This window comes from Gadus macrocephalus, chromosome 8 (genome assembly GCF_031168955.1).
Source record: "Gadus macrocephalus chromosome 8, ASM3116895v1".
NCBI classification, from domain to species: Eukaryota; Metazoa; Chordata; class Actinopteri; order Gadiformes; family Gadidae; genus Gadus; species Gadus macrocephalus.
In genome coordinates this window covers 16,142,269-16,161,045 of record NC_082389.1, presented here as the reverse complement: position 1 = coordinate 16,161,045, position 18,777 = coordinate 16,142,269, and the positions used below count along the sequence as shown (strand labels likewise).

The 18,777-nt window shown below is 43.9% G+C and overlaps 2 protein-coding genes across 22 annotated transcripts in view; both read right to left on the bottom strand.

Moving 5' to 3' along the window:
- LOC132463371 (transcription factor E2-alpha-like) overlaps window positions 1–8,216 on the bottom strand; it is a 23,470-nt gene extending 15,254 nt beyond the window's left edge. For 6 of the 20 annotated variants that reach the window (XM_060059479.1, XM_060059472.1, XM_060059483.1 and 3 more), the window contains exons 1-3: window positions 7,655–8,213; window positions 5,216–5,314; window positions 4,732–4,822 (exon numbers count right to left, since the gene is read on the bottom strand). In XM_060059479.1, coding sequence (XP_059915462.1) covers window positions 4,732–4,822; window positions 5,216–5,272 — 148 coding nt within the window. In that variant the 5' untranslated portion in view covers window positions 5,273–5,314; window positions 7,655–8,213. Of the gene's footprint in view, window positions 1–4,731; window positions 4,823–5,215; window positions 5,315–7,416; window positions 7,561–7,654 lie in introns of all 20 variants that reach the window. The other 14 variants (XM_060059482.1, XM_060059487.1, XM_060059490.1 and 11 more) reach the window with 7 other exon arrangements.
- Window positions 8,217–11,796: 3,580 nt separating this feature from the next.
- map2k2b (mitogen-activated protein kinase kinase 2b) lies at window positions 11,797–18,266 on the bottom strand. 2 transcript variants are annotated; one of them, XM_060059496.1, is made up of 12 exons: window positions 18,004–18,266; window positions 17,324–17,463; window positions 16,995–17,205; window positions 16,674–16,820; window positions 16,325–16,402; window positions 16,143–16,194; window positions 15,468–15,592; window positions 14,876–15,095; window positions 14,596–14,648; window positions 14,277–14,338; window positions 14,026–14,071; window positions 11,797–13,182 (listed from the first exon to the last, which is right to left on the bottom strand). In XM_060059496.1, the coding sequence occupies exons 2-12, from the start codon at window positions 17,410–17,412 to the stop codon at window positions 13,072–13,074; spliced, it is 1,194 nt and encodes a 397-aa protein (XP_059915479.1). In that variant the 5' UTR covers window positions 17,413–17,463; window positions 18,004–18,266; the 3' UTR covers window positions 11,797–13,071. The 2 variants fall into 2 exon arrangements, with proteins under 2 accessions (XP_059915479.1, XP_059915478.1); XM_060059495.1 differs by lacking the exon at window positions 18,004–18,266 and adding an exon at window positions 17,779–17,936.
- Window positions 18,267–18,777: the final 511 nt, after the last annotated feature.

Here is an 18,777-nt window from a genome sequence, read left to right as displayed (position 1 = left end):
AGACAAGGGAGGGAGACGGAGGGTTAGCGGTGGAAGCGTTGCCCCTCAGCCCTGGTGGGGAGAGGGGAGGAGGGGGGGGGGGGTTAGCGATGAGCGTTGATAACCGACGCTAGCCGCGGCGTTCCCCGGGAGCCTGAAAGAAGGTGACCTGCTCGGAAACATGTTTAATTGGAGAGCCCCTCCGCCTTCACAGCTCACAGGGAGGAAGCGCAGTGACAGCGCTGTCACATCGCATGGATATGAGCTGTAGGAAGTTTGAATAATTAACACCCAGTATGAGGCTTCCAGAGCCGTCCTCGACATTCTCCCATCTCCCACTCTCTCCTGAACACTCATGTTTTTTTCTCCTTCCATGGCAACAGTCATTCACTAGACCGTCCGCACTCTCGCTATTTTGCCCACATGTTCCACTTAACGGAGACCAGAGAAGGACCCAACCTGACATGCCTGACACATGTTATTCCTGGCCAGTGCGCCGCGGCTCGGCAGAGGGCGGGAGACAGGGGGGGGGGGGGGGGGAGGAGAGATGATCGTGACGGAAAGGAGGGCGATTTTAAAGATTGGTGAGGCAGAAGTCCCTGCCTGTCCCCTTTCTATCAGTCTCCTCTCGCACCGCATCTCGGCGTCTCCAGGGGAAAGCTGAAGCTTAATTGCGTGCTGATTTGCATAATTGTGCATATTAATGAAGCTCCGCTTTATGAATATTCATATTTTTGTTTTGTTGTCTAATTAAAAAGCGGAGAGGGGAGGGTGGGGTAGGGGGGGGGGGGGGGGAGAGGAAGAGAGTGGAGGATGGGTGGAGGTGGTGGGGGGAGGGCTGGGGAAGGGGGGAGCCGGCATCATGACAGGATCAGCAGTAGAACAGACTGATGGGTCCAGAGCGCAGAGAGCTGCTAGATTGCCGTGACAACTGTGATCTATACGCACATGACACCAGCGGAATAGGAGATGAAGGAGACAATGTCTTGTTCCCTCTATATGGCTGGCTGTCACTCGGCGTGTCAATCACGCCGGGGAGAGAAAGGACCCTGCCAGGCCATTCACTTGAGCTGTAAATCGCGGGTACACAATCCTCAATTAGCTTAAGAAAGAGCACTCCGTGTTTCCTGACTTCTGACTATTTCTGTGCCTTTGTTTACAGCCACACGGCCAAATTTACAATTCCTGCAAATACGCTCAGGTGGTAAAAGCCTTATCGTGTATTTTAAAAGAGGCCATTTCGCCTATTCCGTGAATGTTTCTGTCGAGGGCGATGATATCTAGGTTATACAGGCTAAGTGAAATCTATTTAAAAAAAAAGGAGTTTCTTTTGGACACCGGGATAATAGAGTTAAATGCTGGGCATTCTAAGCTGCAGCGTATCCACCTCCCCAAACTCGGTTTCATTAACGGCGCCACTGAACTGAGCAATAGAAAGAGTGATCCACCGCCATTAGGCCTCCTTTGTGCTGCTTGGGTTGAACTGACAGGTGTAAAGCACACAGATAGAGACGGATACCATTCAGGGCGACAATAGCAAGACATTGACCACAGGGAGCTGAACTGCCACGCTGCCTTATCAGGCGTGCTCTCTGTGTAGAGGGGTGGGGTTATACTGCCAATACATGAGATGTATAAGCCTCAAATAGCCCAACGTACCTTTAACGCATACAGCTATTGTAAACAACTACACACGTCATTATGATGCAACCTCGCTTTTCTCTTATCCATATATGAAGCAATGTGTTCAAAGCTCATACTTGGCTGCTGCGCCGGGTAACATTTAGATTGAATATTCAATGTTAATGTGTTGAAGTTCCATGAGTCGAAAGACAAAGAAAACATCGTTTGCTATGGTCGTTAGAACCAGTCTTGTTATTTACGGGTTCATACTGGTAGGACTATAAAAAGGTAGGTCTACATTGCCCATTGATGGCGGGGACGGGGGGATTGGGGGCAGGGAGGGTTAGGCAACGCAGGAAATCAATTCCATCTTCTTATACACAACATATATACATAGCATAATTTTCAGGTATAACATATAGCTTAATATACGATTCAAAAACAAAAAGAATGGGGAAGAAATCTTTACCCGATTGCCATTTAGTATTCACCAACAATTACCTACAATTAGACAAACCAATGGCAGAAATACCCTAAACATTAAATCACTAAATGCCTTATTTGCTTCAAACGTTTTTGTGTGGAAGGAGATTTCACATGCACAACCTCAAAGCAGCATTTCAAACCCAGTGCCAAATGATACTCATTATTGCTCAGTTTTGGCAGCGATCCTCCCAAAATCTAATGGCCCTGATTTGGGAGCAGGAAAAGCACAGGGCTCTCCGGGAGAGGGCCGTGACATGGAAGAGACGGCGGGGGAGAGCTGGGTGAGTAAGGCCAGACAAATTCTCTGGTGAGCCCCAATGCGCTTCCCCCCCCTCCCAGCTACGCAACGCCCCTTTAAAACATGGCTAGTCTATAATTACACAGGAAGATATACTGGAAACAGATAGTCAGCCTGAGTCATAAGCTACATAAGCACAGCACTCACAGCACATACATTGGCTGAACTTGCAGACTCTTTCTTCGACTAATTTTTTCTCTTTTACTGGGACAGTGCCCCGAGCACCTTTAACTTGAGCGTGTCATTTTGTCTGCACACCTTCCTTCCCCTCTCTCCGGTGTAGTGAGTCACAAAAGACACAAAGCATGATGTCAGATGAAGTCTCGGGAGAGTGAACGCGGGTGATTGTTAATGCTGAACAATGTACAATAACCTGGCCCCTGAATGGTTCAACTTGTGAGTCACCAGAAGCGTCAGACTAAACAGAAAACACAATATAGGCCGAGAGCCCCACAATGGTGATAAACACACTTCTTTCTGAAGCTAGCTACACGACGAGGCCCGACTCCATGCATCTTTTGTAGAAGGGACTGTCAAGGTTTTAAGACTATATTATGTAAAGCCCAAACAGCATTGCCAAGAATTTCAATTAACACAGAATCATCTGATTATGCCATGTTGCAAATCTGTATGATTCACATTAGTGCAGCTTTTCCCCCTCAGAAATGAAATCGGCATGCAAATGTTAAACTTGGCATTGTGTTAGATAAAATCCATTTAGAAATGTAATTTCAATAGAGAATAACGTGGGAACTCCGCTTGATAGTGAACTAACTATTGGTTCACTGTTGTGTTATAAATTATCAAGATGTTCAGGCTGTACTTAAAGTCTAATAAAACTCTAGCCGCAGTATAGGGAGAAACTTGGGCCGCGCACGACAGAAACAAACAAAACCAATGATGCATGTCCATGGCATACTAAAAAGAAAAGAGTCGGACAAAAAAAATAGAAAAAAAAATACATAAAACACTCGGATTTCACTCCAACACAGTGGCACGTTTTCAGGCCCAACGTCAACTTGGAACAGCACTCTTCCACAGCCGGGACGTTTGAAGGCGTGGGCTTCTTCCACGGTGAAACCGTATGCCGGGAGCCACATATGCTAGCTGCCTGTTGAGCCTCTTCTCTCTGACCTATCCCCATTGTCTAGGTGTCCAATGGCTGGGAGCATCCCGGCCCTACACCATGAGACATAATCCCAGGAGCAGCAGTTGGATTGTTAACAGGAACGTCCCTCCTTTGTAAGCAAGCACCTTCCTTCTACATAAGAACCTTTAAGTGGCCCTCAAATGAAGAGGAGAAATATAACCAATACGTCCCCTGCACCTCGCCACACACACACACCAGCCCCCCCCCCCCACCCATCGACCACTTGTCTTTCATCTTAGCCTCCCTTCTTTAATATCCGGTTTCATTTCCATTGCTACCTGAACAACCTGCGCCACTTGTAGGTATGACAAGCAGCCTGGGGAAGGGCTATGCAACGCTGCAGGAAGGGGGTGAGGACGGCAGCCTAGGAGGTCCTTCCTGGAGAGGACCTGAGCTAGGGGGGGGGGGGGGGTTCATCTATAGGTTCAGGGAGGTTGGGAATGAAAGAAAACGCCAGATCTGATCCAGTGCCGTCAAGGGACTGTGGGGTACTTCTTAGGGAGGAACAACACACTGTACGCGAAGCAAAAGGCAGGAATGCAATTTCCCCGGGACTTTAGAAGAAGGCTGCATTGTCGCCATGAAGCCCCCTCCCCGCCACCACAACCACAACAAAAACCACATGTGTTGAGATGGAGTGGCAACAGCTGAGGAGGTGAGGGAAGGGACACCTATGGAAGGAAGAAGGGGGTGGAGGGTGTGGGGGTGCTGTTGACCATAACATACCACAGCGGAACAACACCAACTGAAGGATTGGCCAGTACGTGTGATTTTTGTTTGTTTTTTAAAGCCAGTGATCAGTAGCTAAACAGGTTCGGGGTTACAGGTTGGGATAGGATACGTTTCCTGTTATTTGGGCCCGTTGGGGAAGTGTAACCGGTGTGAAAGAGAGAGAGAAGAAAAAAAAAAATACCAGAGGCCCCTTACTGCCCGGCTTTATGGTCGGAAACTTTACTGGGGTATAATTGAAAAGCAATAATGGCCCTGGAACAGCTGCTTCAGGTGGTAGAAAGGGGAAAAAAAGGGAAATGTGGGATTTCACACCCAGCCTCTCCCTACACTGACGTACTTTAAAGTCACAGAAAATCTTAATTTATAAACCATACGTGGATCGAAGAGAGGGACCCCAGTGAAACAGGCGGCTGGTAAACAGACAAGACAAAAACACGCGTGGCAAGGCGGACTCAAGGCTTACCTGAACCTCCAAACTGACTGCTGGCGAGAGTCGTTGGCCGGTTCTTGCCATTTGATACAGGCGGCGCAAACATCTGAAATGGAAGCGTAAACTGTGAAAGCAATACACTTGGATGTTAACATCTCTGTAAGGGCCGGTTAGATACGAATGCAGAACAATCATCACAAGTTATTACTACTATCACTGCTGGGAAGCAATGTACACATACCAGCCGAGGCTGCATAAGCAATTAGCCCACGGTAATGTGAGTCACAACAGAACAGTCAAATAAAATGGAGGTTGATTTACAACCATCCAAAACCCCACCCCAACATACAATGCAATCCCTGAATGTGATGACGTTTTACTATTACAAATGCTTTTTAACAACTCTTGGAAGGTTCATATTGGAAAAGTAACTTGAAAAAACAGTTTGTTATGAATTGAAATAATGTGTATGTACGTGTATTGGACTGGAGTGAAGCATTGTTTAGAGGCATCTTACCGCACTGAAGTCCAGCAAGTCGCTGAGCTCCTTGTCTGTTCCCACAGCAGCAGCCATTCTGTGCTGCTGTTCGTTGGCCCTTTAAGTCTCAGTAAGTGACTGTGGGCAGAGGTGAGTAGGAGAGCATTAGTAGGACCCGTTTGTGAGCTGGTTAACTCTACCCTGTCTTCAAAAAAGGTATATACACACCACATATACACACATATAAATAAATATATATGGGTGCGTGTGTGTGCGTGGTGCACACCTCGATTACATCCCCGGTCGTCAGTTTGAGAGGAGCCAGGGGGTAAGCCAATTAAATTACACCGGTTGGTAGTACACAAACAACCAACAACCACTCCAGCTATGAGGGCATAGGTCATCTGTGTACCAATGAATATGCCATGACTGCATAATTAATGTCTATGTTATAAAATAAATATGACAATCGCTGGTGGGGCTTCTTCTCTGCTTTAAAGAAGGAACATGGTGTGAGATTATCTTGTGGGGGGCTGTTTACAAGGAGGGTACACCGAGTTTAAATTGGAAAACAGCTCTCAATGTACCTTACTTGAAAGCGTAGCCTGGCCCTCAAGTCCAACCAGGATATATATAGTTTGTTAACTAGTGTTACCAAACGTATTTGCTTGACAGATCAACATCAATTGTAATTCACCAGTGATCACCTTTCTGTAACCATTGAATTGTTCAACCGGAATACAGGTTGATTGTTAAACAAAATATAAAGAATGCCCTAGTCTTAAATCAACGACAAGTCGAAATGTCACACAACACCCCTTTAAAAACTAACCATGATGTACTGTTGTAGAAATGACATACCTCAATTTGTTCATAAATCAGAAGAAGTGCCTTCTCTGTTAACCCACATTTGTAACAGTAGACGGTTACAGCCAAAGGGGAAACACTCCTCACTTGTGCTCATTCCCCAGGCCAACTATGTCTCTTTCCTCTCACAAGCAAGCATATTTTAACCTTGCTATTCTATTCAAAGAGGCGGAACCAATGCAATAAGATGGCATAATGCTTGCAATAAACCATTTATGTTCATCCAGTCAAACTTATTACTTGTAAAAAAAAATAATAAAAAAAAAACGTTTTACAATGATAATTAAGGTAAACAATGTATGCTTGATAGGCCAACAGATGCACAATACTACAACTTTAAGAATAAGGTTTAGATATCCATCACTGGATCACACACAATCAATTATTAATACCACTTCAATCAATCCTTTTGAGGGGGTTCAATTAAATAATTGAAACCCATGGAGATAAAGTTGTACCAAATCAAGTAATTAGTAATAAGCGTAATAATATCATTGAATAACAGGTCTTGCATTTAAACCGATACTTCACAAAAATCCAAATATAGGGATCTGGACATTCTTGATCAATAGTTCCTCAACTTCCCTGTCTCATTCAACCGAGGTCAAAATGGGGGAGAAGTGTTTAGCCCCTCCTAACAAATGGAACTTCCATTTGCCACCCCCACCCCGTCTCTCCCCTCCCGGCCTCCTCCGGCCTACCCCGACTGGTAAAAAGTTTTATTGCTGAAATAGCAATAATGCGGCTAGAACAAAGACCATGCGTTAAGCACTATGTCATTATTTATCAAAAGGGGAATGCGTTTATGAAGCACCGTTACGTTAGCGAGGCTTCAGAAGGACCTTAAAAACCTGTTGCCCGTCCACACACCGAGGAGGAGGAGGGCACTAGCGACACACAATTAGCTTCATCATTGATGAACACAAAGACTCAGTCCACAAAAGTTTAAGTTGGGGGGCCAAAAAGGAATCAAATAAGACATGTATTTCTATATTTACCCCTTTGACCAAACCGGGGATACATGTGGTGGACGACGTAGATATAAATACTGGCTAACACATTTTGTTTACTGGCCAGGATCATGGTGAAAATAAATTAACACCCGCTTTTCCATTTAACTGGAACTACGTCGTACACCACCGTAGATTGTTGAATCACACAAACGTAGTATCGCCATACAACATTAAACCACAAAATGTGATGAACAGGTGTAGGCGCGTGTCCTAAGCAGCGATCGAGGACTAAACCCGTCCAGACCAACGTTATATCTCCATAACCACCACGCATCGCTCGCTTTCACTAAACCTAAGTGAGTTGGCAACCATCCGGAAATTTTCAATTCGGATCAGGCTGCCGGTTTAATAAACGCTCACATCGTTATGGCCTCCGAACAAAGAAGTCTTTGGCCGTACAGCGAAAACGCTGCTCAACCAACGCGAGGTCTTCCTCCTCCAGGCCGGACCGAAATCCAAGAGCCCGCTTCCCCCGGCGGCCCCTCCGACAACTTGGGCGCTGCGCTTAAGTTGAACAATAGCGTGTTAAAAACCCGACCGGCAACCTATGTTTCACATGCACATGCTTGATATAATTTAGTTTCTAAACCACAATTACCTGGACTTAATAATCGGGCATCCAACATACAAAATGAGCGCCTGGAGTAGAGAAAAACAAAGTTGGGGATAGGATCCTTCCCCGTGCTCCGGACCGTGGGTTTGATGAAGATGAGCAAAAACAATATCAACCTCCCCTCTACAGGATCGGCTTGTTGTTGTCCTGGTCACGAAATCGAAACTGTCTTTCCGGGTGGAATTACAACTCTTGTGTTAATTCCGATTTTCTTATTGTTACGATTGTAACGATTTCATTTTCCTAGTAGACATTTTAACAGCCTCCACATTGTCGGTTCCAACAACATATTACTCCGCAGCGCAGCCTACGAGAGGAGATGGACGCTAAAACATCAGCGGTGTCCGATTTCAAACGACTTCCTACCGAACGAAAAATATTTTAAAGATCACTTAATCATACCACGTGTATCTTAAATAACACGGAAGGTAACTTGCAGAGTTTCAGGTGGAATATTATATTCCCATAATGGCAACCCGTGGGGATCTATGTAACCTTGCGGAAGAGGACAGCGCAGAGCTCAGCAGCCTACTGACAGACCAGTACAAGATGGAATGATAATATCCAAACGTGGGACCAATTGGATAAAGGGAAATTTTGATCGACACGAGGGTTGCCCAAATACATCTCTACGATATCCTTTGGGGCCACCTCATTTTAGCCAACGGTTGTTTTTTATTTTGCTATTAAAGCGCTGTCTAAGCTCCAAAAAAAACAATGGTGTGGTGATATTCTACTTGTACACATGCGAGGAAGTGAGACGCAATGCCCATCGTGCCGAATTAAGGAGAATGGTAGTAATACCATAGCATAGATGACTGCGAGGGAAATATAATGCATTTAGATAGAACTACAGTGTCCATTGAGGTTAGCGTGCTTGTAACCCTAATGCTTAAACCCTAATATCTGAACGGCTGTATGACATTGGCTGTAACGTTAAATTTAGAAGAAGCGTTTTGGTTCTGATCCAATGGCTCATGGCTAGTCAACAAATGGTTCAGGTAAACAGTCATTGAATGGATTTGGAAGACAACAAAGAACTGACAGCTGTGTCTGCCATGTTGAGTGGACCATATAGACAAGTGTGTGGATATACATGCATGTGGGTTTGAAAACAAGAATAAAATAATGGTTGAGTAACCTATCACTGCCAACGTGTAATCCAGCGTCAATGGCGATGTGTGACCAGTTAATTCTTAATTCAAACCCAGGACATGGCAGAACCCGAAGCACAATATATATAGGCCTTTGGGTTCAAAGAAATGCACCTTGATGGTAGCCATTGGTTTGCATGTTTTCCAAGCATTTGCTATTATGTTGTTGGTTTTGGGGACTTGAAAAACCTCAACTGGTTAGAGGGGAAATAACCACAGTAGCATCTGTGCTGGCTTATTCACAAACAGTGAACCATGTGTGGTTTGCACTAAGACAATCAATTTCAGAGCTACACTTAAGCGTCAAGCGCATCTCTTTAAAATGATCCTCCCATACAAAAAAAAGTGATTTGATGAATGCTACAAAGCAATTTCATTTACTTAAGACATTTGTCACATCTAATGTTTGTCCTCAGGAGCTCTTCATGGTCTTATCTTAGGTTTTAACTTCACACACTGTGTTTGGCCTCTGTTGTCTATGGCGAAACAAGAAAAAAACATGTATGAATAGCCTGACTGTAAAGAGCAACTTTGACCCTAAAGAGGGACTCCTTATGGCATAGTGTGAAATCATTTCGTCTGCACCACAATAAGTCAGCTCTGAATAACGTGACAAAAAAAAGGTGAGAGCGCAGAGACGATGCGAGACCCCATTATGACAAAACCAGTCTTGTACCAGGGATTGATGGCGGAGCGTGTACACCTGGGGAAAGACGGGGAGCGTGTCTTCTACGGCAGTGATCATATCGGCTCTCCAGATGAGACATCAAACAGTGTTATGGTTGTTCCTTTAAGAAAAGTAGGACAAGCAGCAGGCTGCAAAATAACATCAAGGTGCAGAAGACGCATGAAAAAAAACGACAAACTATTTTTAGAGTGGAACTCCTATTTACTCCAACCCCAAAGTGCGACCTCCTCGACATGCATGAGCCTCGTCTCTGTTTCTTCCTCTTCCTATGCCATACAGAGCATATGCAATTTGGGTTCCCCCAAATGAAGCCACCCACGCATCAGGTACAGTATGAAAACCTGGGACTTCCTGTTATGACTTTTGGTTTCCTGTTTCCTGTTGAACATTCTGTCAGGGCCACCAACACACACACAGACATAGACAAACACCCAGCCAAACACGCACACACACACACAGGAACACACACACACACACACACACACACACACACACACACACACACACACACACACACACACACACACACACACACACACACACACACACACACACACACACACACACACACACACACACACACTCAAATCCTCCATAGTGACAGCCAGCACTCACACTCCCCTGCCTGGTCTCAACGTGCTGTACTTGTTTGTCAATGATTCTTTCTCAAATATTGGTGACATTTATCAGGAGCATCTGGGTGTGTCCTCAATGGAGAGTAAAGATATAGTGCCATGCTTTCGTCTTGAAGTATTCTCTCTGAAAGATACATACAGTAAAACAATGGATTTTATGGGGTGTGGATTGCAGGCATGGGTGCTGTATATAATGGGCTCTGTCCAGCCTTGTAAAATGTGTACAAAACAGAAGCGTATCAAATAAATCATTAGCCGACAGAGGCAGCTGCCTTCGACGTTCTTCATCAAAAATGTTATTTATTCCATGTCTCCATCACACCGTTTAATGTTAAAGAGAGCAAGATGGATACATATCTGGGGAGCACTGAAACGGCAGTAACGCCAGCAAGTGCCCGTGTGCGCCATGCAGGCAAACCGCCCTTTGCCAAAAATATCAGAATACCGTTGTTTGTGACACATGACATGCTACCGCTGCAACCCCCCATTGAGATACCTGAGCCTGATCTCGGCATGGCAGCCCCCCTCCCCCCCACAGCCACCCCTACACCCACCGCCACCTTTCCCATCGCTCACACCAGGGGTCAGCCCCCATCACTCTTAACGAGCACACGTCTTGCCCCCTTCCTGTGTTGGCTCTAGCTTGTCATGCGGTGTGTTCACTGACTGTGTGCAGGGTAAATCATCTAGCTAGACCCCCCTCCCAAGCCTCCCCTGTTGTCCCTTTCATGCAATGACACTCGTCTGAGCAGGGGGAGAGAAGGCATCTATAGGGAAAGCATTACACCACATACATTGAGTGCCTTACGCATACTCTATCCTGTCGTGTTCCTGTGCATGTGTAGCTTGTCACCGTCGTTACTTTATGGGGGACGATGCAAGAATATATTTCGCTGCGCTAATGAGTGCATTTGTATGCTGTGGACCACACGCCATACCACGGTTTTATAACACGAGAGAAGCACAATACCGTCCCTCTTTTTTCCTCATTTTCAGCTTATCTTCCCCTCCCCCTTTCTTGCAGATTGGAATTCATTAGCAATCAAAGAGAGACTGACAAACGCCCAATCTTAATTACACTCTCATTTGCATATTTGCATATTAATGACTGCAGACTTTGCTGTTTCTCTCTGCTGCTGCAGCACAGCCCCCCTGCACGCTTGCCCATTACTACCTCTTAAACTTAGCGCACACTGCAACGCCATAGCCGTCTCTCCACAGCTCAAGGCCTTTTCCTCTCAGCAGTTTGACACATTCAAAGCAGACATTACATCCTTGTGATGGATACAAGCAGACTTTGGTGCAGATGAAAATACACAATAACCTTTGTGGAGGAGCTTAAAAAGGTACCATGCTTTCAGTTTTTCAGTTCGGTCATCCCACACTGCGTTAGACTAACTATAATGTATGCAAATGAACATTTATTCTTACATCTTTTTCTGTTCATAGCCAGGGTATGATATCATAGAATGACAACGTTTTTCGATTACAAAAAAAAGGCCTTGGTGTGGTGTATTCTAATGTGCTTCCTCCTTGTGGTGAAATGAGTGTACAACAATTAGCCATTTTATATTTCATAGAAGGAAGTCACCTTGATGAATATCACCATACATACACTTTATGATTTGTGTATACAAAAAGGCAACTTGATTTTGTCATAAAACATATTTATTTAAAATGTTATTGATAAGAGGAAATACACAAAGAAAAAGACAAATGGCTGAACAGAAGATGACATTAAACATAACATTTGTCCTAGGCTACTGCCATGAATCAAATCTTATTTTCAGAATTACATCAGTCTCTAAGGGGACCAAGAGATACCAAAAGATTGAGGCTTTAAGTTACGGATACACAGAAAAAAAAAAGGTATTCTCCTTGATGCAGTTTTGAGGTTCATGCCAAAGCGTTTTAAACATTTTGCTTCACCTCAAGTCATTCCAAAACTGGTAGCAGCAGCAACTAGAGTAGCGACAACAAAAGCACAAACTGCAGCAATAATGGGTTACACCACCAACCTAAAAGAAGCCCCTCATTTAACAATAGAAGAAAGGTCACCACTGAAGCACCTTCTACAGTCCCCCTGACATAAGTAAACCGTCACCAAAAAACCAAAAGGCCTTATATCTAAAGTGAGGCAAAACAGAGGAAAGCCAACCCAAATGATGTACCAATTTATACAAATTAACCTAGATTTAAGCATTATCAGAATATCTGGCATGAAGTACGGCGGTGTCTTCTTTACACCTCAAAATGTATCTTGAAAGAAATATTAAGTGAATGCATCGTATTCTTCCGATGCAGTTTTATCAGTGATTAAATATGCCTCTCTTGGATTGGCACCAGTATTCAGAAACACACCCTATCCCTTTGCAGTGTAGCAGTTGTAGGTTCAAGCTTCACGATGTTCAAGAGCCATGCAAACACAAGTGTCTGGCAGAATAGCTTGGACATCCTGCACAAACTCAGCCCACCAATCTTTCGCGGATTCCATCCAATCCAGCAGATAAACTGCTAAGCCACAAATTAGTGATTAAATGGCTTCATGAACACAGATAATTGAATAATGGCCAGCAGTCCAGTGTGTTGCCAATCTTACATTGTGGAAATAGTACAATCATTTCAACAAAGGCTTGGGAGCCAACATGGAAGTCATTGTACAGTGAAGATTACAAATATGTTTCTCTCATCTCCCCCCTTCTCTCTCTCTCTCCCCCCCCTCTCTCTCTCTCTCTCTCTCTCTCCTTACCCCCTCTCTTTCTCTCTCCCTCCCTCTAGATCACAATGGATAATCAATAGGCTAACATGTTGATTGATGTAACGTATGAAGCCCGTGGAGGTGGGGAGCGTGTGGTTTCCGATGGGTGTCGCCGCTCGCCGTGTTCTCTTGTGCACGTACAGAGTGGGAGTGTGTTCTGCTGCGCCTCAGTCTGTCGTGCGCGTGGGAGTGCTCGGTTGGTTGAACCCCATCGTTTTACAGAGCCAGCCGGCAAAGTCCACTTCCTCCACCTCGGACCGTTTTATAAACGTGTGGTTCTGCAATACAGGCGACAAAAAAAGAAGAAAAGAATGACGGTTAAAAATAGCTGCGAGCGTTAAACCCGCCCGCCACAGGGTGATCTCTGGGCGCCTGCTTACACAGACCTGCGCTTGACGTAGACAAATAATCTTCAGCAATTCATTGACCAATGTTCTTTTGAAAAGGATGCATTAACTGCACATGCACATTTAATCCCCTTCACGTACACAATAACAACTCAGGGAGATTAGTCTGCTTTGTACAGACTTAAAAGGCTGTAATAGGTTTTAAATGGACCCAACGTAAAGCGTCTCCAGTTCACATTAACCAGATCACAACCATCATTACACTGTCGGGTACAGAACGAAATCTAATGCGGTTTCCCCGAGGCGTTTGGTGTGGGCGCAGTCGAGTCAGATTTCGACCTGCACATTCAGATCACATTGATCCTTTTGCTGGTGTGCTTTCTGGTGTGTAGCCATAGCACTTTAAATATTAGCGTATGTGTACAGCCCGTTATAATGACATTGTTCACAATAATGGTCACCACATTGTGAATTAATTGATGGATGAGTAACTAGGTGGACACCTTATTAAAAAGCAGGACTGCAACTTACTTATTTACTTTTAGTTACCAATTATTTTATAAATATATTTAAATAAATAATGGTGTAATCTGAATAGTATCCAACAACCAAGGAAAAGGTATGCATACTACTATCTCAGTTTCTGAAGCTACAAGCCGTGTTTGGAATTTCTACTAAATTAATAACCAAAACCATTGGATCATCGGTCGTAGTCAATACATTATCGGTAAGTCAACGTCCTGTTCTGAACAGGAAGCTGTGAAACTAACTCACCATCAACATCTTCAGATCAGCTCGGTCGGCCGGGTTTTTCATTAGACTGGAAAACAGAAAGAAGAATATGAGCAGTTGTCCAAGTGACAGACGTAGTCACACGCACGCATACACACTCGCACGCACGCACACACACAAAATACCAACATGCACACCACAGAAAAAACAACCCTGATCCAACATTGCTTGCAGACAGCTTGAGTGCACTGCAAGGGCGCATGTCTGATGTTCCCATGCAGAATGTGACTCACCACTTAGTCACAAAATCTTGGAAATCAGACGTAAAGACTCCATGTGGCAGTTTGGGAGGAGGCTGCAATCCAGAAGAGACAGGTTAAAGGTGTCGATTGATTCATAGCGTTTGTTTCTCTACAAGGCATTAACCACTCTGTGCATTCTCCCCGCGGCCCTCTGTGCTGTAACCACGGGACATGAGCTCCGATAATCAACGCATCCTATTAGTTTCACAACCACTCATCAGCGACAATAATTATCTTATGCGAGCGAAAGGCTATGCTGCCGGTGACGCCATAATCTGCATCTTTTGATACCAATACATCTGCCTCCTACCTCGTTGACGATGTAATCCAGGAGTTCAAAGATAGCCATGACGGGACCGTGACCTTACAAAAAAATACAATAAAGATTAGAACACAATTTGAAGTTGTAGAGAAACAAAGTTGACACACGCTATTATTAATTTTGTCATTAAGATAAGACACCATTTTATTAATCACCAACGCAGAATTCAGGTGTGACAGCAAATCAAACCAAAGAGGATTAACTAAAACTATGACACAAGACCCATTTACAAGGTCTGCCCGATAGAAAGTGCCTTTGTTTGCCTCACCGCTGCTGACAGGCCGGCCCGGAGGTCTGGCCCTGGGTGAGGTGCTGTGGGTGTCCCCCCCGCCAGCCCCGTCCAAGATTGATCGCCCAAATATGGCCTCTAGTTCCCGGGGCTCTGGCGGAGGGATGGGGTAGCGCCCGATCGAGAGCTCCACCAGGGACAACCCCATGCTCCACACATCCGACTGCACCGAGTAGTGGGTTCCCTGGAGCCTTTCAGGCTGCAGCAGGCACATGAGGTAAGAAGACAGCATTGGCAAAATGTGAATTTATTAGTAGAATTACACAGCTACGGGTCATTACGGAGATGCTAGGATTCAAGCATCTAGTTCTAAATATACATAGACAAAGCTAGAACCCTTTTGGCTGGTAGTCGAATACCATAGCCACTACACTATCCTACCCCCAATTTAGAAATATCCCAAATGTCATTAGTTTGGTAGAGCGTGTCTGCCCGTAAAGATCTCTAGGTTGTAGTGGGTGGCTACACACATTGATATTCCCCGATAGAGAGATACAGTTGCATAGGGACGTCAAGTACAGCACACCAGGGTTGGATGAATGCCTTGGCCTCAGAAGCGCCAAGAACGTACCGACATGTAGGATCTGGTTCCCACAAAGGAGTTGGCCATGGAGTCAATCAGCTGGCCGCTTACGCCAAAGTCACACAGCTTGATCTCCCCGCGGGAGTTCACCAGAATGTTAGAAGGCTTCACATCTAGATAAAAAAAAAAAAAAAAAAACATGGAAAAAATATACAGCAATTTATTTTCCACCGGTGAATTAAGTATCTAGCTAGCTATCGACCTGAAATGTGTTTGTTCCATTACATTTCATGACCTAACAGATAGCAATCAACTGTGTGCATATCTGGCATTATTCATCCCAAAGACTGGCAAACAACTTTGCCATCAGAGTGGCTATATATAGCTGGTTGCTAAGTACCCAGCCAGGGCAGCGTCAAGTCTACAGACTTCTTTTTAGGTGAAGCACTCTGCAGAGAGCTCTTTCAAAATATTGACAATGGGATACCGACTGAATATACTGTCTTATAGTTGGTAACAATATTGCTGTAAATATAATTAGTGTTTTAAAGGACAGACAGAAAGCAACCAGACAGACAACCCCGTTTATTTTTACCCAGGATCACAAACACACACACAAAAAAACATAAAATAATGACTAAAGAATAATGAGGATTCTCCTTTTCTTTCCCCAACATTAGCATGAAGATAAGATATTTGTACTACTTATAAGTAAAGAAATACCTCTATGCATGATCTGGTGTTTTTCTCTTAGATAGGCAAGACCCCTTAGAACCTGTTTCAGAAAGATCACAACACAACATCAATGACAAAGAACGACCAACCTTAAGCATTACCAACCAATGTACCAATGTATCCCATATCCAATGGATACAAATCTTGTCCTAAAACTGAATGATACTCACAGCAATGCTGACTTTGCCCAGGATCTCCTCTGGAATCCTCCTGGCTTCCTTCAACACTTGGTCGAGAGAGCCTCCATCCTCCAAAGCAAACAAGGATATAGTATTACTCCACGTCGTTCAGACATCCCTGCTACACAATCTCTAATTGGGTTACAATGGGGGCACATCGTCCTCATGGGTAGTTATAAAACACTAAATGTGATCAAGTCCAATTGTATATGCACTCCGCAGATAACTAGTTGCGGCTCAGATTGTGAGAGTTTACACAATATAACACTTTTGTACCCACATTAAGGCTTAACTTCATTTTCACATAGAGGTGTGAGCCGTACGGGTAACCTTATCTTACCATGTGCTCCATGCAAATGCTGATCTCTCCATCGCTGTAGAAAGCTCCGTAGAAGCCCACAATGTAGGGAGAGTTACACTCATGCAACACCTGCAGCTCTCTGATAATCTGGTTTCTGATAGCAGGTTTGATCTCTAGATGGATAAGCTGGGTGGATACAAGGGATATTATTGGCATGGGCTCAAATCTATTTTGATAATGTCATTTGATTTAATTTTTAACATGTCACGCACACACCCAGAAATACTCCATGTCAACACGAAGCTCAAATGTAAACAATCAACATTGTAAATTACTGTTAACCATTTCTGTGCTGCTTACCTTTCGGGCCATAATATAGCCTGAAGGTTTGTGGCAAACTTTGTTCACGACCCCTCCGTTACCAGCCCCAAGCTCACAGATGCGATGAAAGTCGTCATCTTTCAGCTCTCCTACTTTGGCTTTCTGGGTGAGGAAAGCCTCCAACCTCTTTTTCTGCTGATCATCTAAATCCAACTCCTCCAGTTTCTTCTGAAGTGCTTCTAAATTAGCCCTGAAGAATTTAAGAAATTACGATCGATGGAGAAAGAATGTATGTGTCAAGGCTATAGTGACATTTAACTGAGGAGAATGGATTCAGGAGTTAAAGATTTAGTGAGCAAACCACTTACTCAGATGCCAGAACACTGTTGTTAGAGCTTGACATTCCATCCCCGGAGGTCGCGATGGTTAAGGGCCCGGGTCTCTTTTTGGGGGCCATAGCTCTCGAATACGAAGTCCAGGCAGAAGGTAGTAATTAATTTTCCCCCTGCTAAAATAAAAAAACATGAGGGGAAATATAAGCTTAATAATTAGTGATTTGTAGATTATAACTGATGTGTTGTAAGAAAAGGGCATTCTGGGAAATTACATTTAGAAGACTTAAGGACGCATGTTAATCACTCTGCAGTACATAAAGTATAGCTCGTCAATACCTTACAAGACAAACTAATTGGCCAATTACGTTTGTGTCGTAGGTACATAGTGTTGATACATACGCTCGAATTGCAAAGACGGATTTAGCAGGGTTATATGAAATTTCTGCTAATTCAATGAAAGCTGAGATTCAATTGTACGCGACCCCTACCGTATTAGTAAATGCCAGAAAGGGGCTACTGTTAGCTGGTAGGCTAGCGCTGCTCAACAGCTGACTGATCATTAAACAGAAAGTGGGTCGTTACGCGCTGCTAGTAAAACAAACGAGACAGTGTGCACCGTGATAACCGTGCACCGTGTCCCTGTTTTATAAAACGCACACGTTAAGCTACACCACACAAGAAAACTGGTTTATAAGCCAGAGCCATCGCCTCACCAATGCCATTAAGCAAGCTAACGTCAGCTAGCTAGCTGTTGCATGATAGTCCAACTGTTACACCATTTAGCAAGATCACCAGCCAATGTCCGACTGCACCGCAAATGATGCCTTTAAGACTTGTTTTTTGTTTTTTAATACTACGTCTGTAGTCTATATGATTTGCTGGTTCATATATTCCAATGGGCAGGTGTGCACTAGCTCTTTAGACAGTGCCAGGTAAAAGGTTAGGGGCGCGGCGAAGTCTCGTCCCAAACCCAGCTGGCAAAACGGATAAACCTCGCGAGAACAGGTTTTTGATTTAAAAAGCACCGTTTTAAATTAATATTGGATGTATTTACAGTAATCGCACGTTTAAATAATAGAATAGAAATAAAGCAGATACGTTACCTCCGTTCATTATACTGAAAACCACTAGAAATAGAAAAAAAACATTATTAAGCCCAGTTTTTTTTGATAACACCTTAAACCATTATACTATTATGTAATATTTAAGTGAACGTATAGAGCCCTATAGTTAGTAAAGCATGAGTAAAACACAGACTTGTAAAATCCACTATTAATGCAACGGGGACAAAAGTGACTTAAGATCTTTGAACGTTTCCTATAACCCAATCCATGAATTATCAATATATAAGATCACTATTTTTCCTTTATATTATTAAAATTATCGAAATTCTCAGAGTGCAACTTAATCCATTTGCTGTATACAAATCCAGCTAAAGAAACAACACCCTTTTACCACTAGATGGCGAAAGAGGATTGGAAATGACT

Excerpts from the sequence above, each read along its gene's own strand:
- map2k2b (XM_060059496.1), bottom strand. The coding sequence starts at position 17,412 with ATGGCCCCCAAAAAGAGACCCGGGCCCTTAACCATCGCGACCTCCGGG. Across the intron at positions 17,206-17,323 it reads AACAGTGTTCTGGCATCTGA|GGCTAATTTAGAAGCACTTC; the intron begins GTAAGTGGTTTG and ends TAAATTCTTCAG. Across the intron at positions 14,649-14,875 it reads GGGCCGGCCTGTCAGCAGCG|GTCACGGTCCCGTCATGGCT; the intron begins GTGAGGCAAACA and ends TTTTTTTGTAAG.